The following is a 26,805-nucleotide window of genomic DNA, read 5'->3' as shown; positions in this document are numbered from 1 at the left end:
TTTAGTAAGATTTGTTCGTAGAGATTCATCTCAGTGTTACCTCCCCATCTCTGGAGATAAGAATGTTCTCCTCTCCTGGTACAGGAAGAATGTCCTTCTCAGAGGAAATTTATGCCCTGTTTTTAGGGAGAAAGTAGAAGATCAGAGAGCTCTTCTTGCATCTACTGTTTTCCAATGGTCTTTAGCTCAAAATCAATATGCTAATATGGCATATTTGGGGGTAGCATGTTCTGATCCCCTTATAATGCTATTTTGACACACTGGGAAATGGATATTGTTAATGGGAAGGTTCTATGTTTCTTTTTTGTTTGTCTGTTTGTTTTTGGTTTTTTGTTTGTTTCTTTTTGTTTTTTTTAATTATACTTTTAAGTTCTGGGTTACATGTGCAGAACGTGCAGGTTTGTTACATAGGTATACACATGCCATGGTGGTTTGCTGGACCCTTCAACCCGTCACCTACATTAGGTATTTCTCCTAATGTTATCCCTCCCCTAGCCCCCGACTCCCCAATAGGCCCCAGTGTGTGATGTTCCCCTCCCTGTGTCCATGTTTTCTCATTGTTCAACTCCCACTTATGAGTGAGAACATGCAGTGTTTGGTTTTGTGATCTTGTGATAGTTTGCTGAGAATGATGGTTACCAGCTTCATCCATGTCCCTGCAAAGGACATGAACTCATGCTTTTTTATGGCTGCATAGTATTCCGTGGTGTATATGTGCCACATTTTCTTAATCCAATCTATCATTGATGAACATTTGGGTTGGTTCCAAATCTTTGCTGTTGTTAATAGTGCCACAATAAACATATGTGTGCATGTGTCTTTATCATAGAATGATTTCAAACACCTATGTACTAAATTCCCAAAATAACACTATTCTATTTTGCCTAAAGTATACAACAAGAAGCTCCTAACTGACCTTCCTGGTCCCTCTCTTATTCTCCATTAATTCAGTCTCCCACCACTGCCACTGTGAGCTTTCTCAAATGCAAATCCAAGATTCTTCTATCCTTCAGTAGGTCCCCAGCGCCTTCATAATAAGGTAAGAATTCCTTAGTTTGCCATCTAAGCATCCTGCTTCTTCAACAACTGACTACAGTTGCTAGGAGTACCCCAAGGTCTCTCTCACACCTTTCTACTGTAATTCATGCTGTTCCTTATAGAATATTCTTCCATCTCTTCACTATCTGGCTGCCTCATTCTCATCCTTCAGGAATAACCCTTTCATGACTTTTGCTAGAAAGCCTTCCCTGAACTATTCTCCTGACTATAAGAGGTTCCTTGGGCTTACCTCTATCAAACACTTACTTCACTCTCTTATAAATGTTGGTCTAGTGACCTGTTCCCAGTAGACCAAATTCCTTAAAGGCAGGAACTATGTCTTACTCCTCAGTACCCAGCATGAAGTCTGCAACAGCACAGGGGCTCGATAAACATCTACTAAGTGTAAAATTATAAAGCAACTATGATGATAACAGTCTATAGAAGGGAAGGAAAGGGTCAGCTTTCTTTCATATTATCTCAAGTAGATGGGATGTTACTGTTCACATACTGCTGAATTCAATGCCTGATATCTGGATTTGTGCCTCCAGAGTTGAATTATCTAGCATATGTAATAGTTCAATGTCTAGAAAATAGTCCCAAGATGCTTTGTCATTAATATTTTCTTAACCTGAGGGAAAATACTGGCATACAGGAAAGATAGAAAGACATTCTGCAGAGAACATATAAAGTATATTTAATAGAGCATAGAGAAGATGGTGCTTGTGATTTCTTAGAGCACTGAGCACTTGTGGGAAGCTGGATCCTCTCTGTTTTGTGGATTTATCTAATAAAGACATAGGCAGGAGTGGTGATTTTGTAGAAACCAGAAGAAAGAGTATGATTTCCCATTTGTATGAGTGTTTATTGCATATGTCCATATAAACCTGGATTGATGTGAGATGAAAACACAGTAGTATTTGTTTATGCATTGTGTTTCCCACCTTTTGCTGTGGAAGAGATGTGATCCTATTCCAGATGTCATGATAACGTATACATCCTCTGGGAGCACTTTTAGGAGGGGAGAAGAAATGTCTGGCAAGCATAATTCTTATGTCATTCTCAACTAGCTGCCTTTTCAGCCCCTGTTATTCCTCCCACCACTCTCAGAGCATGCTCTCCTGACCTTCTCCTTACAAGTTCTTCCTCAGAGAACTCATCCATTTTCCCATCTTTTTGCTCTCATCTATATGTCTTTCTCTTTTAGCCCTGGCCTTCCTATGAGCATTCATTCAGCAAACATTTATTGAGAATTCAATATATGAAGAAGTCAGACATGACCTGCCAGACATGACTCAGTCACACAAATGGGCAGATCGTTACACACTGAGATGACTGATGTGTAGTAACCATGGTATCTTTCTGGACATCTTCTCTCAGCCCTGCTATATCCACCCTTCATGCTGCTCTCTGTCCAGAGAGGCTGATAGACATAAACTACATCAATGGACTTCCTTGTCCTCTGGCTTCTCAGCCAATGAAGACACTCAGCCAGTGAAGATCAGAGAAGGAGGGAGAAGGAAGTCAGGGGTGCTCTTCCCCATCTCCCTCCCTGTAGGACTAATTCAGGCTTACTGCAAAATTCGGCCCAGGGTCACAGCTCCCATCAAGAAGGCCCTCTCTCCACACCTTTTGCTTTCTGGGTCTGGCCACTGCCTCTTCCTTTTCCCTTAAGGTCTAAGGGTGGAACAGCCCTGGTATTCATACGGTCCCATTTGGATCCCCTGCCTGTTCTTACCTTTGTAATAAGCCCTCCCTCAAATTCTCCCCAGATCATCCTAATGTGAGTATGCCAAATGTTTCCTGCTGGGATATTGACTGGGAGAACTTGTGGTAGACTTAGAATTCAAGCAAGCCTTCTCTGAAGTAACATTTGAGCTGAAAGCTGAAGACTGAGGATGAAGAGAGTCAACTAGGCTGTTGTAAGAAGAGAGACTAAGGATGTGGCTTTCCTGTGAAACCTGAGGGGAGTGTGGTGGTGACTGTAAGGGAAAGATACAAAAAATGCTGGAGCAATAGAACCAGGCTATGCAAGGCTTTAAACCAATGTGGTAATTTGGGATTTTACCCTAAACACAAATTTTGAAAAGCTTACTCTGGTTTAGACTATATGGAGTCCAGATTGGCTAGAGGAAGACCACGGGAGAGGTGCTAGAAACACAGACTAGGATAATGGCAATGGGTTTGGAGACATATATTCAAGAGCTAAGTCTAAGACTCAGTAAGGTATCCCTAAATATTTCCAGCACATCACCACATGGAAAAACTTTCAAGACCTCAGATTCCCCCTTGTGCTAAACCAAGCACTTCCATCGTCCCAAACTGGTTTTCTCTTCCTAGTTTTCCAATTAATTCAGTGGTGCCAATACTGTTTCATTCCCCTACAATCCAGACTTTAAGCTTCCTCATTCTCTCTTCAGACTGGCTTCCTCCATGTGACAGGAAATGGGATCACCAGTGGCATCTGAATTTCACTTTGTTCAGCTCCCATCTTCATTGTGAGACTCTCTTTTTCAGATCCAGTTTGAGAAGTTCAGGGAAGCACAGCAATTGGCCCATATTAGGTTGGGTGTCCACCTCTGGACCAATCTACTCCAGAAAGCCATGTGTTTAGAGGTGGCTATTCCAAGGAGAAGGGGGAGAAAGGAGTCTTGAACAGTCCCTTAGCTCTCTTCTACTGTGTCTTTTAAAAAGGTTAGAATTGTTCCTTAGCCATAAGGGATAAGGGTGGGAGAAATGGGTACAAGTAAAAAGAAAACAGATTTTACCTCAACATGAGGAAAAACTCTTGAACAGGCAGAACTACTTGAAGATGAAATGTGATGTTTGAAAGCAGTAGGTACACAGTTTCTGATGGTAATCAAGCGTAGATTAGATAACCCACTTGGTGGGAGTGTTGTGGAAGGGTTTCAGAACATCGATGGGGGTTCTTCTTCAATGCTAAGAATCTGGTTAGAGACTTCTGAGGAAAACAAACCAAAATTAAACAACAGCATCTTAATACTTATTCAAGCCCATCTTAAGAGATATATGAAAGAGGGCGTGGTGGCCCACACTTGTAATCCCAACAGTTTGGGAGGCTGAGGTGGGAGAATCGCTTGAAGCTAGGAGTTAGAGTTCAGGCTGGGAAACATAGCAAGACCCTGTCTTTATAAAAAGTTTTAAAAATAAGAAAAAAAAGAGATATGCAAAAGAGTTCCCAACTTATATTTTAAGATCCCTGCTTGAAGTGGGAGATGAATTCTATGAAGAAATGCTATTGAGAACACTGTCTGTATGTTTTAGTTTTTTAAAAAAGGAACACATATTTTCTTAGTTTTTTGAAGCTAGTAAATATGTTTCTGAATCAACATTCTGCTTCCTGAAGTAGAAAATTAAATTTTTCTTTCTTGGCTATAAAAAAGCAGGTGTGTGTCCCTGACCTGTGTGTGTATATTGAGCACGTGGTAAGGAAACAAGAGCATGCTTTTAGCAAGCAGAGAAAGAGCAAGATGGAAGAAGAATGCAGAGTAGGTTACAACAGCAGCATTTTTTATTGTTATGGAGACTTTTAATACCAAGTACCACTCAGTATTCTTAGCTAAGAAAGAGACTATTTGAATAGTCATACATTTGGTAAATATTGAGGGAGCAGCTACTCTGTGCCAGGAACTCTGCTAGGAGCTAGAGTCTAATCGGGAGGACGACATTCATCAAATGATCAAACAAATGAGGTTGTAATTATGAGCTGAGACAAGAGCTCTTAACGAGAAAATCACAGTTGCTCTAAGAAAAGGTGTGAAAGGAACTCAACTAGATTGAAGAGGGGATGTCAGTGAAGATTTCCCAAGAGTGTGATTCTTTAGCCAAAATACAAAGGTTGGGTATGAATTCACCAGGCCAAGGGACAGTAGAAAGAGGGGAAGAAAGCATGGTCTAGACAAGGGGCACAGCCTGGGCAAAGACCTGTTGATGGTAGGGAGCATGGCCACTCCAGGAACTGAGAGAAGCCCAGCGTGGCTGGAGCACAGGGAGTGAGAGGGAACATTGTACAAGAGGTTGGAAAAATACGTAGAGACTAGTCTATGCAAAGCCTCAAAGGCTAAGGAAAGGGTTCTGATCTTTCTGCTGAGGATGATGGCTTCCCAATGACACTGGGAAGACACTTTGAAACAAGAGACGGACATACTGTCAAGTAATTTTGGCTATAGTGTGGAGAACAGAGGAGAAATGAAGCCAGGATGAGTGAATACGAGGGGATCAGGTAGGAGCTTTTGCTACAGATAACACAAGCCAAGATAGTTGCTTAGACCTTGGTGGTAAAAGGGGAGATGGTGAGAAAGGTGGATTCAAAGCTATTTAGGAGAAAAATCAGCAGGAATTTTCATAAGAACCTCAAGTATTGTCTACTTCACAGTTCCTTTCACTAAGGCATGAGTCATTGAACTATAACCTGTAAGCCCAAATCCTGCCCACTGCCTGTTTTTTCATAAATAAGGCTTTATTAGAATCCAACCATGCCCATTCATAAACTGATTGTTTATGCCTGCTTTTGCAGTACAACAGCAGAGTTAAACAGTTGTTAGAGAGATCTTATGCCTCTTAGAACTAACACATTTTCCATCTGGCCTTTTACAGAAAAACTTTGCAAAGCATGGATTTTTCACTACTTGAAATACCATTTCCATGATATCCCATGATGCAGAAGTTCTTTATTTGGAGCCCAGAGGTTCACATATGGGATTTAGACTATCTCTGACCTCCTGAAATTGAAAGTAAAATTTGGTATTTATGTATATATTTTTGGGAAACAATTTTCACCAATGTTTAATAGGAATCTATGAATATGAATTGTCCCCAAAAATGAGCTATCTCCTAGTCCTCTCCCCAGTCTGTTCTCTGGCCATAAAAGATTTTTAAAATCTAAATTTCTTTCAGTGAATAAGAAATGTACACTGGTACCAAATGATAAGTTTCATAAAGTATGGATAGACATTGCTGCAAATAGTTAAATTCCTAATACAGGATCCCCAGTGAAAATGACCCAGAGCTTTAAGATAGCAGGTAGCTCAGTGCTGTAATTGAAAGATATATAATAATTTAGATTTCTGACATAATGACTACCACAAATAATTATTTAAATGTATACAAAATTGTAGATAGCTCTATTGCAAGTAAATTCCTTTACAGGAACAAATGGATGGGTATAACTCATGTTTTGTGTTTTGTGTTTTTGTGTGTGTGTGTGTGTGTGTTTTTGGCTAGAATGTGACCTCCATCAGACCATGACTCTTTGAGTGTAGTAACCAAGAATAATTTATCCTGAAATCCCCACACAGCCTGGTACACAGCAGTTCAATAAATGCTTACTGTATACATAAAAGGATGATTAAGCTAACTTGCTCTCATATAATGTTTTATATATACATTGTGTGTGTGTGTGTAGATGTATATATGTGTGTATACACATACAAAATACTTATAGGAAGCACATTAATAAATGTATGTAAAATTGTCTTGTAAACACAATCTTGTTTTTTGACAAAAGATCTGAAGTTATAGTCTGTCTTAACTGAGGACATTGTCTTCAGTCTAAAGGTGTCTGATTCAGCCCTACACAAGCAATGTCCACCGTCTAGCATGCAGGTTGAATGAAAACAATGTGGTATTCCTTTACGGCCAAGATTTTAGTATTAAATCAATCTGGCCATTATAAAAATTCACAACATAGTATTTATTCTTCATCTGTTCAATATTTTTATTTGTGTATTTAATATAAATCCATGGTCTTGACTCTTGAATAAAGCACCTCTTCTTGCAGCAGTACTCAATATGTGCAGGTGTGCCTAGGAGCCCTGTCCCTCCAGTTTCAAGAGGAGGGTAATGGTGGGAGACATACCTGAGTCCTCAAGAGGAAGGAGGAAGAAGAGGCTCCTTCCTGCATGTGCTCAGAGAGCAGGCCTAACTGAAAGGATGTTTATCTACCAAAGGAACTGGAGGCTTTTCATTACAGGGAGATAGAGTCAGTCCATGGCATAAAACGATTATAATCAGACCTGAGGAAACCAACCAGAGTATCAAGTCCAGGGGGCAAGTATGGAAATGGTGGAACAACAAGCAAGAGTAGATTCTGGAGCACAGGTAGCTGGGTAAGAAGCAGACCAAGGAAATGCTTCAGAACTAAAGCTAAGACTGGCATGTGGTGAAGGAGCCTCAGCTAGAACTCCCCATTCCTTGAATGTTTGCTGCTTATGTAGGGGAAAGCATGGAGGTTTAAAGGAGTTGATCAAGGATCAAGACAATAGGCCAGCATTAAATATCACGTATAAAAATGTAAACATGTAAGATATAGATGCTGGACTGTACATTTCTGCTTACTATCAAGTCACCAAAAAAGAATGCCTTGAAAAAATAAAATTATTAAACATATATAAAGTAAAATGAAAAACAAAACAAACAAACATAATGTCACCAGAGTGGGGAAATGGTATAACTTGGAGCATCTCATTTCTCAAGGTGTGTTCTGTGGTCCCAAAAGATGTAACAGTTCTAGATACATAAATTTGGGCAATGCTGCATACTCCAGCCTCCTCTTGGGATACTTACAGTGGTTTTAAAGCTCTGAAAAGTCCTGCAAGAAAAATCCTGGTTGATTTTGTTTAGCCCAAAGTTTTTATATTTTAGTTAAAATAGAAACCTTTCTTTTTACATTATACTTTGTAAATGCTTACTTAGTAAAAAGCTAAACAAATGAGTTAGTTGCTTTGATTAAAAATTTCTTAATTGTATAAAATCTTCTAAATCTGTGTTAAAACAACATTACTTGTCAAAAGAACTCTGTAGTTATTTTAAAGAGGTAAAATTAGATATACCTTATACTAGAACAAACTTACACAATATACCAGAATAAACCAAAAATGGACCAGAAATCTAAATGTGAAAAATGAAGCCATTTGAAGTAACTGGAGGAAAACATGGGTGCATTTCTACAGAACTTGGTTGTAGGGAAAGGCTTTATAACTCTGACCCAAAATACAGAGGCAATTTTTTTTAAATGACTGATACCTTTGACTACATACAAATAAAACCTTTTGTATGGCACAAAGAAAAACCACCATAAACAAAGACAAATTATAAAGTGAGGAAAAGATAAAAAATCTGATAGAAGAAAGTGCAAAAGATGTGAACAAGCATATATATGGCACATGGAAAAAAAATATATGTGTGTGTGTGTATGTATATATGTGTATTACATAAATGCCCTTAAATATATGAAAATACAGTCAACTCCACTTATAATGAGAACAAATTCAAATCAAGCCTGCTTTAAAGTTTCAGTTCCCACCTCTCAGATCAGAAAGCATTAAAATACTTGACAACGTATTCCTCTAAAGTTACTCTCGGTATATCAGCATTCTCATACATTGCTGGTGAGAATTAAGACAGGTGCAACCCTTGTGAAGGGAATTTGCCAATATCTAACAAAACCAAGTATGCATTTACCTTTTGTTCCAGGAATCCCACTTTAAGAAATTTACCTTTTTGGGATTTTCCTCTAAGTATACAAAAATAGACATGCCCAAGGTTATTCATGGAAGTGTTAATTGCAATCATTGCCAAACATTGAAAACATGCTCAAACACAGAAGAGGGTGAAATAAATGATAGTACATCCATAGGGTGGTGTATTATGCTGCTGTAAAAAAGGAAAGAGAAAGCTCTCCACGAACTGGTATGGAATGATTTCCAGGATAAATTATAAGCTAAAAATATAAAAGTACAAAAGAGTACTATAATATGCTACCTTTTGCATAAGAAAGGGAATAAAAAACAGACATGTATCTGTTCAGTTTTTGCAAACTGAAGCACAGAAAGGCAATACTAGAACTAATGAAATTTATTACCTCTAGAGGGGTGGGTAGGAATAGAGTAGAAGTGATGAGAGGATAGGAACAAACTGGAAGAGATAGGAGGATGTGACTCTTACCCTAAATGTGCCCTTCTGTAGTTCTGACTTTTGATTGTTAATGTTGTATGTAATCAGCAACAACAACAAAAGTAATACAAATCAACAGGAATGGGAAAAAAAGTCTAAAATGTAACATAAAAGGAAGCAGATGACTTTCATTGTATTTCGAATGACTAATATGTTCACATTGAAGATGGAGAAAAAAAGAACCAAAGTCAGTTTTGAATGTGGTGTTTTGACCAAAGAAGAAAAATAACTGTAAGCAAATCGAGAACTCTAGAGAGTAGGTGTAGGGTGAGTATTTCTTGTTTGTTTTTGCTTGGCAATTCTGAAGCTACTTTCAGTAACTTCCGTAATTCAGGAAGTAAGTAAATATCTTGAGGGCCAGTTTCCTCACTGTCAGAAAGGGGTTACAAATATGGAAAGAAGAAAAATGAGAATGAACCTGTGGTGTTGGATTAGTATTAGAGGAACCAATATGAGTGCACAGTTATAGAGGTCAGGGATCATCAGATGTTTTCGTAAGGGAGCAGATAATAAATTACTTAACTCTGCCATTGTAGCACAAAAGCAACCATAGACAAAATGTAAACAAATGAGTATGGCTGTATTCCCATACATTTTTATTTATGGACACTGAATTTTGAATCTTATATAACTTTCATCTGTCATGAAACATTACTTTTTTTAATAACCGTTTAAAAACGTAATAACCATTCTTAGTTTGCAAGCTAGACACAAACAAACAGTGGGCCAGACTTGGCCCATGGGCCATCATTTGCTGACCCCTGTTTAGATAGATATATAGGTAGGTCAGTAGATACCTAGATTAAGAGATAGAGAGCAAATATGGTAAAATGTTAAAGGTGGGGAAACTGGGTGAAGGATATACAGTAGTTCTTTATACTCTTCTTGCAACTTTTCTATAAATCTGAAATTTTTTTAATCACAAAAAGAAGAGCCCTGTACTTTTCATAGCTACTGCTGAAAAGGAAAAACATTGATCAAATTATTGACCTAAGAAGTAAGTGTCTTACATTTCATAACATTCACACAACTTCCACCTACACTTTCCCCACTGGGGTAGCTCCTACTGCGATGATATAGTTTCTGATTTGTAACCGGGGGTGTCATGATGTGATAACATTATTTTCTCCTGTTCATCCCTGTTCTTCATCGCCCTTAGTGAGTAATGAGGTCACTGGGCTGGTAATTTGTATATGACCTTGTAAGTTCCTATAATGCAGAAATTTTTTGGTCTGCTATAATTAAGTAGCCTAAACAAACAGTGCTTATCAGAAAATGCCCCATTAGCTTGGAAGTCTGTGACAAATCCTTTCTGATGCGCTTAATGTGTTATTATGAAATTCAATTACACAGCATGCTCACCTTGCTTGTTTCACCAGCCATAATCTAGTGATAGCTATGGTGAGTAGTGACTGAAAGTGTTGTAAAATATTATAAGTAGGAATTAGGTAATTTTGACATTAATATGCTTTTTATGCTGGAAGAGCAAATAGTTTGTAAGGAAAATATCTGCTGTATAGACTGGTAATCATTCTACCATCCTTTGCTGATTTAGTTCCAACAAAGTCCGTTTCTACCTTGGTTTATTTATCACTATAGGTAGGTCCACACCATGATCTTCATTGATAATGAAGATGATAGTAGTCAAAGCTGAAATTTATTGAGTGCTAATTCTGTACCCATATTCACAACAAATGTTTTTCTCCCATTTTTTTCTGTTTAATCCTAACACTCAACTCTGAAGCACTATTATTATCTCCTTTTCACAGATGAAGCTTAGCAATGCTAAGTGACTTGGCCAAGTTCTTACTGTAGGAAGCACAGAGCTGGAATTGGCCTGCAGTAGCACAGAGCTGGAATTGACCTGGATTTTTATCAGCTCTTAGCTGTTGGTTAGGACTGTCTCTCATTGTAGATTAATACCATAGGAAATACAGAAAGAAATTATTTAGTTATAAAGACATACTCCTATTGAGAAGAATAAGGTAAATGATATAGGGCACTAATAGCAGTGCAAGAAATAGAATTCACATTGGAAAATCTTTTACATCCTCCTAACTGCTCCCTACCTCTAATGAAGCTCAGTAGTAAGTTTAGAGATGAGAAGGGCTTGAAGTAGAACATGCAGTGACTCAAGCTTTCTGGATGTCACCAGCTTGAATAGTACACCCCAGGTATCTACGAGAGGAAGCAAGAGACCAGGAAAGAGTGCAGTAGGAAGGAAAGTAAAGAGATGGGGAAATGCCCTCACTTCCCGCTTCTTTTCCCTTCACTGCTTGAAAGCCCCAAGTTAAGAGAGACTGACTGCCACCACTGCTGGGTTCCATGGCAGCTCCAAGACTGACTTCAGTTTTGAGTCACCTTGTGGAATGTGACCATCCATGACATGTGGCATGTGACTTTGTCAGGCTTTCTTACCCAAAGCTCATAAGGAGCTTCATCTCAGCTGCATTTCCTCTGAGTTACTGAAATAATTTCTTATGTGAAAAGAATTCTGCTATAATTTAATGGCAACAATAATAAACTTTGAGAGGAGTATTCATTTAGTTGAAGTATTTCTCAAACTGGCTAGTTAAGTGATTGACTCCATATTAGCCAGTTTACAGAACTGGATATTGATATCTGGACATCTGCCTTTCTGAAATATGAAGGAGGAAAAAGTGTTTCTTTGTGGAAGCCCCAGGGAATTGAAAATCCATAGGAAACATAAAATCTATATGTGGAACTCCAGACATGCTCATTCACTTTGTTTTCTTTTTAGGGACTGGTTAAATATGTTGAGCCCACCAATTGTTCCTCCCAGTCAACAGCCGGCTGAGCAGCGTCCAGATTCCTCTGAAAGTCTGAGTGTTCAAGGTGGGAATATGAAAAACGACATGCACAAGAAAATAAAAATAATTTACTATAAATAGAGAGAATCCATCACTTTGAGATGCCACTGTTTTTATTAAATGTTGATCACTTAGTCTTACACACCCTAAATGAGGTAACCTGAACCTCATTTTTTAGAATAATGGATTCTTTACAACTAAAAAGATGAGAGAAATTACCCTTGTTCTTCTAAAGGTTAATACCAGGGCAAAATATAGTTTAAGGTATAAGAATTTGGATGTCAAATTGACCTTCATCTGAATTTCAGCGCTACCAATTCCCACTGTGTGACCTTTATGAATTTTGATTACTACATCTATAAAATAATATGAATAATAGTGCTCCCCCGATTGTTCCTTGTGAAGATTCAGCGAGGTGCTATATATGAAGCACTTAGAATGCCTACCAAATACCAGCTGTTGGCATTATGATACAGCAGACACGATATTTCAATATCACTCAGATACCTGTTTCCATGAATGCAGAGATACAACCTTTGCATTAAAGCAGAAGCTGTCACATAGCTACGATAGGTATTAGTAAGATAAAAATCAGAAGGAACCAGGAATGAAAATTTGCCAGGTGTTCGTTCGGTTGGCGTGAGCCATAAAGATGAACCATTAGTTTCTGGTTGTGAGCAGGGAACTTGACTGTGAGGTGTGCGTGGTGGAGGAACATAAGAGAATCTCTGGTGAAAACTGAGGAGTTGAGATGGCAGAGTCATGGGGTAAATCTCAAGTGCATAATTGGAGTGACAAATAACCTCAAGGTGGGACTCTCTCAGACAGTTTTCTGGGTTGAATTTTGAAGATGGAAATGTTATATCTGAAGCTTTGAAAAAAGTGGAAGTGAAACCAATATAAATTGCTCCAAAAAAAGTGCCAGTTTTTTTTTTTCCTAACTGCCCCAGGGAAACAAAGTAGAGCATCGCATTTTTCTTTAGGTATGGAGAATTCAGAGTGAGAGCTCATACATCTGAGTTGTATGTTTTGGCCGCCCAAGGGATGGAGATGTCTCTGTGATTTACTATCTAAAATAGATTATGCCCCTCAAATTGGGAATCTTTTTAGAGGTGTGCATTTATAATTACTTATGACAGAAAAATAGAATCTTGGCTGTCAGGAGGAGACCTTGCTGTGAGGGAACAAATAATGTGTTATGTTAGGTGTCCTAAATAAGCCACAGGAACTGAGAGCGTGGTCCTTGAGCAAAGGCACCCAAGGTATATATTAGCGAGAAGCAGCTGGAAGGATGTCTTAAAGTCGCCATTGCCAAGCGCGGTTCTGACAGCAGGAGCTCAGTTATGTTGAAAGTAAACAGAACTTCCATTGAGGGCAATTTCAGAGAATTTTAGAAATGTGCTGGCCAGTGTTACCCAGATCAAGCATCCCTTCTGCCTGTCACCTTGGATTTTTATCAGCTGTCCCCTGGCCCTTTTCCTATATGCTTGGGTGGTTTGTAGTTGATTAATGCCTCCAAAAATGAGCATTTTCTATTTACTCATCTTCGAATTTTCTAATATGCTTGAGTGGTTTGTAGTTAATTAACACCATCAAAAAACAGTGTTTCCTATTTGGTTAATGGCCTGTTAATTACATAGTTTTAGGCGGCATAAGAGAGTCCATACTTACCAGTATGCTGAGATAGTGTTTCCATCTGTTCTGCTAAAGTGTTGAAGAAAAATTATGGGCTCAGGTTTCCAGTTTATATCATCGGAAGGGGAAGGGAAGTGTGATTGTGAGCAGTCTGGAACCCTTCCTGGGTTCTTGTTGCATGACACCATTCATTTAGCACTTACTTTATGCCAGACACCAAGTCATTACATTTAGCCCTCACACCACCACCAGGAGGAAGCTGTGTGTGAGCGTGTGTGTATGTGAGTGTGTGTGTGTGTTACAGCTGAGGAAACTGAGGCACAAAGTTCTCAAATGACTTGCCCAACGTCCCACAACTACTGAGGCACAAAGCTAGGATTTGAACCCATGCATCCTGGCCCCAGAGCCCAGCCACTATATTTTTATCCTTTGTGGGTTTTGAACTGGGTAAGTAGATTACCTACTAAAATATGTATATATAAAACCAGGAGTTGAAACATTATTTTTCCATTAAGAGTTTCTGATCTACAGGAAAAAGCAAATTAAAATATCTCAAGGGCTCAGTGGCTAAGTTCTTTAAAAAAGAGAGAGATACCTCTGGTCACCTGTTAGCCTTGAGCCTGCCCCCTTCTCCTCCCACCCATGCTTATTAGAAATGACAGGTAGCCACAGTTGACCAGATCTAAGGCAAGGCCAAGGGAGTGAACAGCTGAATGAAGGACAGGATCATTGGATATGGAACTGCCGGGCCTGGGTATTTGCATGTTGCTTATCTTCTTAAAGGCTTTCCCAGGCACTCTTACCTAAGTAGATCAGTCTGCCACTCACTGTGTTCTCTCACTTCACCTTCTGACATCATCTGCATGCCTTTTCACAGTCTGAAAATCTTGATTTGTCTACTTGTTTATTGCCTTTCCTCCTAAGTAGCCTCTGAGTTTTTAGGAAACTGTCAGTTTGCTCACTCCTGGATTCTTGGTGCCCTGTGCAAGTTCCAGCATATATTAGATTCTCTATGTTCTCATTAGAAAGGAGAAGAGAAGGAATAAAGGGAGGAAAGGAGGGTGGGAAATACTCTTTAACTAGTCCTTTTTTTTATTACAAGCTTGGCAGGAAAAAGTAGAGCAATTCATTGAAATCTGACTTTCAACTTTCCCCCCATCCCAATTTTTTTGGTATATTTGATATATTTCTAAAATTTAATTGTGAGAGTATTGAACTTCGACCCATACATTTTGGCAGTTAAAAAGTTATAGATCACCTTATGCCATGGCTCTTAAACTTTATTCATAAGCAGTAACAACTTTTCTTTCAAGTGAAATCTCATATGGAATCCTCATGTATGGAAGAGACAAAAGCTCTGCTCTGGCTAAAGTGGGGGTTAGGATCTCAGAATCCTGCCCTGGGGCTCTGATGAACAGTTAAAAACACTGATGTGGTCCAACCCCTCAATTTGCCTAAAGAGGTAAATGACTTGACCAAGATCAAATGCCCAGTCAGAGCCCTAGCTGGGATTAGGGCCCAGGCTTCTCCCACATCGGTGCCCTTTCTACAGAACCATTTCACTGGGATGTGAACGTGGTGCCTGAGGACTAGTTCACAGGCAAAGGTATTGCCCACTTTTGGACTTGTAGGATATAAATAATAATAGCTACTTATTTAATCTTCCTGTGTTCTGGGCCTACATGTGCACTTGAATTCTCACAACAGCCTAGTGAGGTATAGATACTATTATTATCCCATCTTCCACATGGTTACATTGGGACTTAGGGCAGTGCAGGGATGTGCTGAGCCATCATACCTCTATCAGAGATGGCGAGACCAAGATGCATTTCAGCAGCTGGAGGTAGTACTGCATTTTAACAGCGGGGAGATATACTCTGCCTAATATATAATTCTAGAAAACTTGCCCCAGGCCATACAAAAGTAAATGCATGAGTTATATCTGTCCCTACTTTATTCAGTAGAAGTTTGTGTCACAGCCAGTTTCTGCTCATCCAGAATGTCTCAAGTGCATGAATGCCACCTTCAAGTGAACAGCCCGGTTTCCAGCACAGTCGGCCAACAGGAAGAGCACTGCATTCAGATCTCTGACATCCCACTGGATGGGAAATGGTCAGCTCTTCACAGCTCCTCCTGGGCTGTAACACACTTGCTGAATATCAATTACCCTGGACGCGGTGCCCTTAACACTTACTAAAATGTGTTTTCCTGGAGCTTGTGTGAAATGTAAAAATGGGAAGTTAAGATTTCAGAACTTATTTGAGAAAACTACTAAAATGACCTTTTGAAAATGAACCATACTTTGCTCAAAGAATAGTTGTCAATTTGTTTTTGACATTTGTTCCTTTACAGTTATGACCCTTAAATTATTCATGCTTACCAGCTCCAAAATGGAATAATAACGCCCTCTCTTTTCAGGCCTGTAGCCCTATCTTGCAGTTTACATAGATTTTGAGTAAGAAAGGCATTCAGAAGGAGTTTGGGAGTTGCCTGAGTCTCATAAAAATAATATTCTTGTACCTTTTTTATGGCAAAGCCACACAGAATATTCCCACATGGACATTGATTAATCTCCCATGAGATATAAATAGGTAGTAGATGCTTGCTTTATAGATGTAATATCCAAATTACTAGTAAAGAGTTTACAGAAATTTTATGGCTTCTCACAGTTAACCAGAAAGAAGGAATCCTCATGTATGGAAGAGATAAAAGCTCTGCTCTGGCTAAAGTAGGGGTTAGGATCTGGCTGCCTGCTCTTCTCCAACAGAGGAATTCTTTCACTGCCCTCCTATTAACTGCCACATAATTCTTTGACATTTACCTAATACTCTGAGTCTAAAAGTTGCTGAACAACTCTGGTACCCCTAGTGCCTAGTGTGGTTTCTAGGACATAGTAAATGCCCCATAAATATTTGATGAGTGAATGAGTGACTCTACTGGCCATAGGAAATATGAGAATGATTTGATCTATTCTTTTGATCTTTTTTGTACCTCGAAGATTTATTTCAGATGCAAAGGAGACTTTCCCCAAAAGAGCAATATTGGTGATATGAAAATAATAAGCCAGCATTAATAAAGCACCGTTGTGTACCCGGCACTGTTTGGAATTTTTCTGTGCATTACCTCATACCTCCTCCCAACACTGCTTAGTGTGGGGTTATATTATGTTCCCACTTTACAGATGAGGTAAGGGGCTAGCCTGGGCCACAGACCCTGAGTGTGCATCAGGACGCTGACCGAGACCTGTCTGACCAGGGTCCACACCCTTACATCCCACACTGTAGTATGACCACAGAATCCCTATTTAGGTGGATAAGAACCACATGACTGAAATATCCACTGCAATTTTTTTAATTTAGGAAGTTGTATTTTCTTGAAGCTTTCTGGATAAAATAATAGTTACCTTGGTACTCTTCTTAGACCCATAGGACCCCACCTCAACTCTCAGATTATAAAATGGTTCATGGTATTTCTAACATTCCTTTAATGCAGAGCCCCCGCTGCTTCCCCTGTGAGTAGGGTGATATTTTCTCTTATATGGCTCTCAGGGTCCTGGGGGAGTCTTCTCTGCAGGAAGTGATTAGAGAAGCGGGAAATCAGTGCCTCACTAGTATCAAGAGATGCCTTCTTTTCAGGGCCACTGGAAGTGAACTCTCCAGTAGAGCTAAACACATTGCAAGTGTTTGAGGCTCTTTCTCCTATTACAGAACCACCCCACCTACCCATCCCCCAGGTGCAACCCAGAAGGCTGGTCCCAGCTTTCCTTGCTGGAATTGGGATGCATTTTCCCATAGCTCAATGTTGATACCTTGCTTAAAATCAGGCTCCTAAGAGACTATGGGCTCTGTTGACGTCAGAGCTCAGTACCTTGGAGAGGTGCCTTCCTTCACGTGTAACAAAGTACGTTTAGGGTTGTAAAACACACAGTTACAAGAAAAAAACAAACAACCCCATCAAAAAGTGGGCAAAGGATATGAACAGACATTTCTCAAAAGAAGACATTCATACAGCCAACAGACACATGAAAAAATGCTCATCATCACTGGCCATCAGAGAAATGCAAATCAAAACCACAATGAGATACCATCTCAACCAGTTAGAATGGCGATCATTAAAAAGTCAGGAAACAACAGGTGCTGGAGAGGATGTGGAGAAATAGGAACACTTTTACACTGTTGGTGGGATTGTAAACTAGTTCAACCATTATGGAAAACAGTATGGCGATTCCTCAAGGATCTAGAACTAGATGTACCATATGACCCAGCCATCCTATTACTGGGTATATACCCAAAGGATTATAAATTATGCTGCTATAAATACACATGCACACGTATGTTTATTGCAGCACTATTCACAATAGCAAAGACTTGGAATCAACCCAAATGTCCATCAGTGACAGACTGGATTAAGAAAATGTGGCACATATACACCATGGAATACTATGCAGCCATAAAAAAGGATGAGTTTGTGTCCTTTGTAGGGACATAGATGCAGCTGGAAACCATCATTCTTAGCAAACTATCACAAGAACAGAAAACCAAACACCGCATGTTCTCACTCATAGGTGGGAACTGAACAATGAGATCACTTGGACTCAGGAAGGGGAACATCACACACTGGGGCCTATCATGGGGAGGGGGGAGGGGGGAGAGATTGCATTGGGAGTTATACCTGATGTAAATGACGAGTTGATGGGTGCTGACGAGTTGATGGGTGCAGCACAGCAACATGGCACAAGTATACATATGTAACAAACCTGCACGTTATGCACATGTACCCTAGAACTTAAAGTATAATAATAATTAAAAAATAAATTAAAAAAAATAAAAAAATAAAACATTAAATAGATTAAAAAGCTACAAAAAAAAACAAACAAACAAAAAAAAAAAACAAAAAAAAAACCACACAGTTACAACTGGACATCTGAATCACTGCATATTTATAAGTAGAGACTACCTGGAAAGAATGAAATTGTAGTAATTCCTAATTAATGATCCAAATTCTTCAACATATTCCCTAAAATAGCATTTTCCAAGTAAAATATAGCCACCAGTTTTTACAAAAGGGGTAATGTACCTATTGCCCAAATGACACCTGAACTATAATAATACCATGTTATTTGCCTTTCAAAAACAATATAGCCCTCTAATTAGAAGAAAGTAGCATTTCATTGTTTTCATTCCATTGTTGGTTATTTATCTTTCTCCCATTTGAGGGCACATGTTTGCTGAGAACCGAAATTCAGCAGTTCACAGAGGACTTTCTCAGGCTTTGGTGTGAGTTAATTTTGCCCTACTGTGAGATATGTTGGTGGTAGAGTTTGCAAGCACCCAGTACTCAGCATAATCTTATCTAAAATGTCATCTTCATTGATCCTAAGGCTGACTGCTCCAAATGGTGATCCCTCACTGTTGAATTGCTTAAACAATAGTGTATTAGCATGCGCATAAAAATACAGTCAATCATTTCTCAAGATCTATAGGAGAGAAAATACATTAACTTAAAAAAAATGTAGATGGCAGTGTCAGAAAATCGAAAATCAAGTTCAATGTCTTGATTCAGAGATTTTTAAATCTGATAAACTGGAGCCACATCATTTGTTTTCAAGCTTGAAGAGATATCTTGTGTACGTGTAGGTTTTCTATTATCTACAGTTAAAATGCATTAAATATAGATAATTAAACATTTATATTAATTGACTTTCAGAAGGTGAACTGGAGGGATTACTTACCCGAGCTGATCTACCGGGAAGAGGGCAGCCTATGTTGCTGCATTTGGTCTGGCTCCATTGGTTTTTCTTCTGTTATTGCCGTTAACCAATTTCAAAGTGGATGAGGCTGAAAGTTTGTAAATAGATTATTATCTGAAAGGTAATTTTATTTCACTAGAAATGGCTTTATTGTGTGTAGAAGAGAAAAAAAATGTAATTTGGACCCCTATCCAGATGCTCTTAGTCTAGTAGCAGAAAATGGTTTTATTTGTTAATTTGTCCTTCTAGAGTTTCTGTAGCCAGTCTTTAAATAGAGCAATTTAGCATTTTGAGGAAAAACAAACTCAGCTCTATCCAAGAATATAATTGAAAATTACCCCATACCCATCCACGATAATTACCTTTCAAAACATTTCCCAATGCTTGACATCATAGTGGTAATTGCTTAATGATATTATAATTTCATTACGTAGGGATTATAATGGCAAAATGATGTAAGTTGGAGGCTTTGAAAATTAAGTTACAATGAAAACAAAACCTTTTATGTAAGTTTAAAGCCCTTACTTCAACATAAAATTATACATAATCTCACCCAATTTTTGTATGAATGTCATTGTTGGTAGTTTTAAAATTCATCCATTTGAAGCTTTGGTACTAAAAAACCACAAAACCTATCTTAGTCCCCATGGTTATAATGCATGAGGGTCCCATTCTGTAGTGATATGTATTGGAACGAATGCATTTATATCACAGTTATTGCTCCAGTTTGTATGCATTATGTGGCAAAACCTCTACTAATGAATTGGATTTACCTCGATCCCTTTGCAAATGGGTGATAAAGACCCATGGCCATTACAATGGTTGTTTTCATCTTGAAAGATTCCTGACTGATTGTAAATATATTGTGTTTTCTCATCTAATAGCACCAGCTTAAAAATTTATCTTTTTTGCAAGTGCAGGCACAGAATACATTAAATAATTATATACCATATAACTCTTATGTGCCAGAGGTCAGAGTTCCTCACGATGTGCTGATGGAGTAAGACAGAATCCAATGGCAGGTCCCTGAGAGTTTCACTCATAATCATTTACCTCAGGGATATGTGATTTAAACGTTACACCTGATGGAAAAAAATAGTTTTACTTTTGGAAACGTACATGATTTTTGGTGTAAGAACTGTTTCTTTTATTTATAAGATGAATTTATCATAATGTTCTATATAAAACTAATTGGGGGTCTTTCTATTTCTTTCAAATCCACTATGTTTTGGGGTTGTAAAAAAAATCAAACAGATTCAGTTTTGGGGTAGGGAATAAGGTATAAATGTACATAACCCTTCTTGTGTCTAGCTCACATATCCTGTTTTCCATGATGATGGTGCTAACAACATTTATTGAGTACTTAACTGTGTACGTGTGCTGAGTGTTATTTAGTCCTCATAGGAACAACGACAGGTACTGTTATTATCTGTACTTTACATATAAGGAAGCCGGGGCTCAGAGCAGTGAATTTTCCAATATCCCACAGCTGTGATACAGTAGAAATGGGATTTGGAAGTCAGTCTGTCTGACTCCATCATCTAAACGTCATCCTTCCTACCTCTATGAAGCCTTTTCTTACACTTTAAGCTATATCAGTACTTCCATCCTGATTTACGAAGAAAGTTATAGCCCATAGTTCATGATTTATTTTATTATCATCCCTAATAGTAACTATCATTTATTAAACAACTACTATGTGTGCTGTGTTATACATATTACCAGTGTCTAATTTAATCTTCCTCAAAACCCTACCAAATAGGCGTTGTTATTCCCATTTTGTAAACAAGGAAACCAAGGTCCGATGAGGTGAAATGGTCTGTAGCCAGCTTTCAGGCTGTAAGCAGCCGAGCTTCCATTCGCCCCCAGTGTATTGGATTCTAGAGCCCTTGAGTGCGCTTAGCCACCCGGCTGTAGAGCCTTCCAGTTTAACTCCTCATTAATCTTTAGTAGCTGCTTTTGTTTCATGTGTTTGTGTCACATTCACAACTAGACTATGCCCCGCTCAATCACATAGCAGATACTAATTGATAAACTAATTTTATTCATTTCTCTCAAGTAGTCCAAACTTTAAAGGCATAATGGATTGAGTATATGAAAGTAGAGGATGTACATGCTCTCCTTTGATATGAAAAAGTAATCTAAAGGGGGTCATTTTCAATATGGAATGACCATTTGAGGAGTACTCTCAAGGACAGAGGCAGGGCCCTGGGGACTCTGAAGACAACAGAAGAAGATAAAGGAAAGGCAGCCTTCCTTCTCTGAGTTCCTGTTCTTAATTAGAGACTGTGCGGGGTGCTCAGGTCAGCTCATGTGGCTGTTAGCTGAGGGTGCTCATGTGGCTGTTAGCAAAGTCCTTTCATACTTCAAAGATATAAACTGCTGCAGCCCAGAGTCACAGAAGCTCATCAAAAGCACTGCAGGGATTATTGGATCTGGTCCCCTGTCCTAAGCAGGGTTCATCTACAAAATTCTGCACAAATGGTTGCCCCACTCTCTGCTTCACCCTTTCCAGAGTACATGTTTCATTTGCTGGTCAGCTCTAATGCTTAGAAAATTCTTCCTTGTGCTAAGCACCCCCAAAAAAATGACTCCTCTTAGCTGCCACCTGTTGATCCTATTGCTTCCTCCTGGAACCCCCGATTTTCTTAACTTCTTACTCCTATGCCACCCTTCATATGCTTGAATCCAGAAGGGCTGCTGTCACCTCATTAAGCTTTCTCTTTTCTGGAGTTAACAAGCCCATTTCCTTTGGACTTATTGAACTGTTTGCCTCTGCCCTCCCCCCAGGGACTCTCTCATCTTTAACAATATTTTTGGACTATAAGAAATCAGATTTCTTTGTTTCCAAAGCTGATTTATTAAAATGTAAGACACCTTTAAATTTTTTATTAGTCTTTCCTATGTCTAAATTTAATGTAATAACTCCAAAATTAAACATGTTACACCACTCTTTTAGCATAATCAAGGTCCAACTGAATAAACTGGTACAAAGTACTCTGACTGGTAGAAAGAACACTGAACTCTTCGTCTGGAAACTGAGAGTTTGTCACCAGCTCTGCCTCTTACTCACCAACCAACCTCAGATGAGCTCTTCAACTTTGTGAACCCTGATTTCCTCATCTATAAAATGGGCATGATAATTCCTGCCTATTTCACAGGGTCATGAGGGCCAAAGGAACTACTGCATGAGAAAGTGCTTTCTAAACCATCAAGGGCTCTACCAATTGAGGTATTAGCAAGCAAGACATGTAATCATTCCTCAGTTGAACTCCACTTTTAAAGACTGGTAACACTGAACTCAACTCACAAGAAGCAGCTGATTTCACATTTCACTTGCTTCTCTGCACAGTCCTTAAGAATAGGGATTATTTCCTACCATCATGTCCTGAACACCTAACTCAGTGTCCGGCTCATGGAAGGATCATGCTAAATGTGTTTTTGGATGGTTAGAAGAGTGGGCAGAGGAATGGCTGTGGTACAGTTTTAAACCCCCAATTCACCATCTAGGCACCACTCCCTTGGACCTAACTCCAGTTTGTCAATGTCCTGACAATGTTCAGGTACCAGCTTGGTCTGATTTTGGCTGAGTAAGATGGAACCCCACAACCACCACCACCACCATCTTCCCTTCCTCTGGGCAGTGACACTTAAGATCATGGACTTTTATTCACACCTTCAAGAAACATTCCATTTTTATTGAACCTCTATTATAAGTGAGCCCTGCACCATGCCCAGCATCCAAACTCTTCTGAAGCTCACCCTGGTGAGCACATAGCCCAAAGCTTCAGTTGGGTTTCGTTTGGGGTTTGGTTTTGGTTTGGTTTTGGTCTTTAATAGCTTTTGAAGAGAGAGGAGTGTTGTCTTAGTCACCTCTTTCTCCCTGAGCCTACTCTCTGATCTTCTCTGGCTGGGAAAGTCTTGACCTCTCAGCCTCCGAACTCATTACATGAACTTTCAGAAGTACTCAGAATGCACTCAATTGTGAATACGAAAGTGCTTAGCACAGTACTGGGCACATAAAAGGTGCTCAGGAAACATCTTTTTAAAACATTTTTTTTTTCATTTCATGCCATTTGTTGGAAGCCAGCAGGCCTTGATAATGACTTAGACAGTAGGTGGGGTCCTCTCTGTCCAATCCATCTAAATGCCTGTCACAAGAGAAAACATTAAGCCATGTTCGTATCCCCAAAAAACTTAACAGACTTCTCCCCTACCACTAATAAAACTACAAATCACCTGACATTTTGTTTTCTGTGTATATTGTCTGTTCTATGTATCTTATAGTTCTATTATTTTAATTCATATTTGTTTGGTAGCCTTTTTAGGATGATTGAATGAGGATCAAGTTTTCTATTTTATTAGTTAGTTTGCACTGTTTTGCATTTTGTACCGCTCTGGCCCATGAAGAAGTTTAGAACTTTGACAACTAGTTTTGGATCCTGGCAAGTTTTCTAATCCTAATGAGCACAACTCTTAAGTCTTTTGGCACTCTCCTTTTCTTCTTTCCCCTCCCACCAGTTCTCCACACTCAGTTTTTCTTGTCGTTTGTCATGAAGTTGGTCCTTCTGCTCACTGGTGTTTCTTCTCCACCTGGCACTGCATGTGTAGAGTCTCACCACTTCCACAGTGCTCCTCCCTTCCAGCCTAAACCTTCTACCTGCATAAAGAAAATCCCCCAGGAGAGATGGTGATTCCTGCTTTGTTGCCCTTTGTTTGGGGATTCTGGGCCAAGCCAACAGCTAACGTGTCTGTGGTTCCCCTTCCCCACAGGTGAAGAAGACCTCAGTGTGGAAGAGGACGAGGAAGTACTGACTTTGTTGTATGACCCTTGTCTGAACTGTTACTTTGACCCCCAAACTGGGAAATACTATGAGTTGGTATAATGCCTCCTTCCAGGGCAGGGAACAGGCACTCCCAGCTGGAGCAGGATAGCAGTTCAGGGTCCCTCAAAGAGTCACCACAACCTGTGTGTTGGGTGACACAGAATCAACAGTAACTGAGAGAAACGAATTCATTTTGTAAATAATGTTCGATGTTAAGAATCCTACATTCCTTTTGTAGATGAGTATGATTTTGAAACTGAAGAAATTAATACAGAGGCAAGATTTTAGGAGTTTGAATTGGTTCTTGTTTGTTCTCATTCTACGTAAAATTTTGTTTATTTCAGATAATTTTATGTAAACAAATTAAGAGTTATTCATTCAAATTTTTACAGTGTTAATCTGTAAATGATGGCTTGATATACAGAAAATGTATTTTTGTTTAAAAGATGCCTGGGTACCTTTTATTTTATGACATTTGTATTAAAAATAAATATAATGGTAAGAAGAATAGCTTTTAAACTGCTTCTTTTCATTCACTCCACTTTCTTTTCCAGAATATTCCTATATGATACTTTCCTTCTCTTCACCTTTTAGAAAAGGAAACATTGTGAACTAGTCACACTTTATGATCACATTTTATTGGCACTGGCCCCACTATTTCCATTTCAATATAGTTCATCCAGAGTTTGCCAAAGATCACAACATTGTTAATCACTTAAGCTGCTTAGCACTATATTTTTCTTTAAAAAAAAAAAATTTTTGCCAATTATCTCTTAATTCTAATAATAGGTTCACATCTAGCTCCATAGATCTATATTTCACAAGAAATCACCTTTTTGAAATCCCCCCACCGCCACATGCACACACACACGCACCCCACACCACTCCTGTGACCTGGGCCTGGAGAAATCCCAGAGGCTTTCTTTGGTTTTTCAGTTGATGTCCGTGTAACTCTGCTTGCTGGATCACAAGGAAAAAATCATGTGCTTCCTGCATTCGGGTAGACAGCCTTGAATTGTGTGCCAACTATATTGATATTGAGCTCAAGGAAGTACTTATTATATTAGCTGGCATATTTTGTTATTTAATAAAGATTTTTTAATAAAGAAGAGTACCATTGGAAATAAAAATTTATTGATGTACAGTTGGATTTAATGGTGGTACTATAATTTCATTTAATATTGCTTGATAGAGGAAGTAAGAGCTCTTTTTCAGGAGTAGATTTGGACTCCTATTCCATGTATCATACATTATTTAGAACCATATTTGTGTTTGGTAAGCTTTTAATCCTGTTGTTCACAAAGTATGCCTTTGTTATAAATTTCTCTCCGAGATCTTCATACTTACAAAACGAAAATTGAATAAATTAAGCTTTCCAAAGCATGCAAAATGATAAAAGAGTTGGATTATCTTGATTATGACCTTAAAGATTGGAATAGGGCTTGGAAGGCCTTGTTTCTGCTTTAAATAGTCTCAGGACCATCTACATAAACAAGGGAGTCAATTAGAATTTGTATTAGTGAAGACTTGTAGTTATAAATATCAAAAACAACATTAGCTAGATAAAGAAAAAAAAATTAGGATACGGGAGTGCCTCAAATGCCCCAAAACAGAATGCTATAAGGCTATAAGGCCTCTGAATAGATTTGGGCTGGCACCTAGAGGACTGTAGTGAACTCTGTTGAGATTCTTAAATTGCAAGCAACACACACCCTTGATCCCAGAATTCAAAGACTTGCTGAACAATCAAGCTCTGGGAGGCACAGACATCAGAGCAGCCCCGGAGATCCCTATAGCAGCAACCAACAGTTTCTCATGATGATGGACACCAAGTTGACAGCACCACTTTTTTATGCCTCAGGTCTCTGCTCAGGGAGCAAGAGGATGGTAGGATTAACTCATCAGTTATCCCCAGGACCACATGGAATGGGAATGAGATACTCCCTGAGGGAGTAGAGGGCACTGTTAAGAAAATGGGGAGGGATGTCAGGCAGGTAAAAACCACAGATGTCTATCCTGGGAGTCTAGAAGCATTGGCTCTGCCGCTCATCTCTGATTGATTTTGCCATCTCTTCCCCTCTCTTCTCTTCTCTCTTCTCGTACATTTCTCAGCTACTCAGTCCACCTGTCAGAGCACTCAGCCACTCCAGTGCCTACATACCCAACCATACAGAAATGTTAACTCCCATTTTCAATTCAAAAATCCCAGAGTTGGGATTCCAATTTGCTCGTTTGTTCCAGGGGCCACCAGGACCCTCTTCTATGGATGAGGGAGGAAGGCAATTAAGGAATCCCTGTGATCTGAGTAGACATTCTAAAGGTGTCTACCACAAGGTTTTATTATCCCCTTTTTACGTTTTATTTTCCTCTTTTAAAGAGATAGCTTCATTTCTGTTGAGATTTCTACAGACGAGTTGAAAAACAAAAATAGATGTGCTTCCCAGTGCCAATTTTAAATTAAATTGGTACCACCAGTTTACTTGGAAATTCATTAACTAGGCTGTACATGTTCACTGGTTATCAAATTTCGTTACATGTTAGAATCTTCTGCAAAGTTAATAAAAATACCGATGGCCAGGTTCTACACCCAGAGAGTCTGACTTACTTAGTCTCAAGTGTAGCCTGGGCATTGGAAATTTTTAAAACCTCCCCAGCCATGCCAATGTGCAGTCAAGGTTGAGACTATTACTATAGATTAGATCTGACATGAAGAGAAGGCAGGAGCTTTGCCTAATGGCATATGCACCTGTGG

General features: G+C 39.0%; 1 protein-coding gene across 9 annotated transcripts in view; it reads left to right on the top strand.

The window, feature by feature from the left end:
- Positions 1 to 25,151, top strand: part of CFAP20DC (CFAP20 domain containing) — a 297,123-nt gene extending 271,972 nt beyond the window's left edge. For 4 of the 9 annotated variants that reach the window (XM_011743563.3, XM_071091990.1, XM_011743573.3 and 1 more), the window contains 2 exons: positions 11,774 to 11,868; positions 15,443 to 15,801. In XM_011743563.3, the coding sequence (XP_011741865.2) occupies positions 11,774 to 11,868; positions 15,443 to 15,675 (328 nt within the window). In that variant the 3' untranslated portion in view covers positions 15,676 to 15,801. Of the gene's footprint in view, positions 1 to 11,773; positions 11,910 to 15,442; positions 15,813 to 24,000 lie in introns of those variants that run through there. The other 5 variants (XM_011743543.3, XM_024793263.2, XM_011743542.3 and 2 more) reach the window with 5 other exon arrangements.
- The last annotated feature ends 1,654 nt before the right edge of the window (positions 25,152 to 26,805 follow it).

The sequence above is a fragment of the Macaca nemestrina genome, chromosome 2, assembly GCF_043159975.1.
Source record: "Macaca nemestrina isolate mMacNem1 chromosome 2, mMacNem.hap1, whole genome shotgun sequence".
NCBI classification, from domain to species: Eukaryota; Metazoa; Chordata; class Mammalia; order Primates; family Cercopithecidae; genus Macaca; species Macaca nemestrina.
This window is presented reverse-complemented; position numbering and strand designations above follow the sequence as displayed.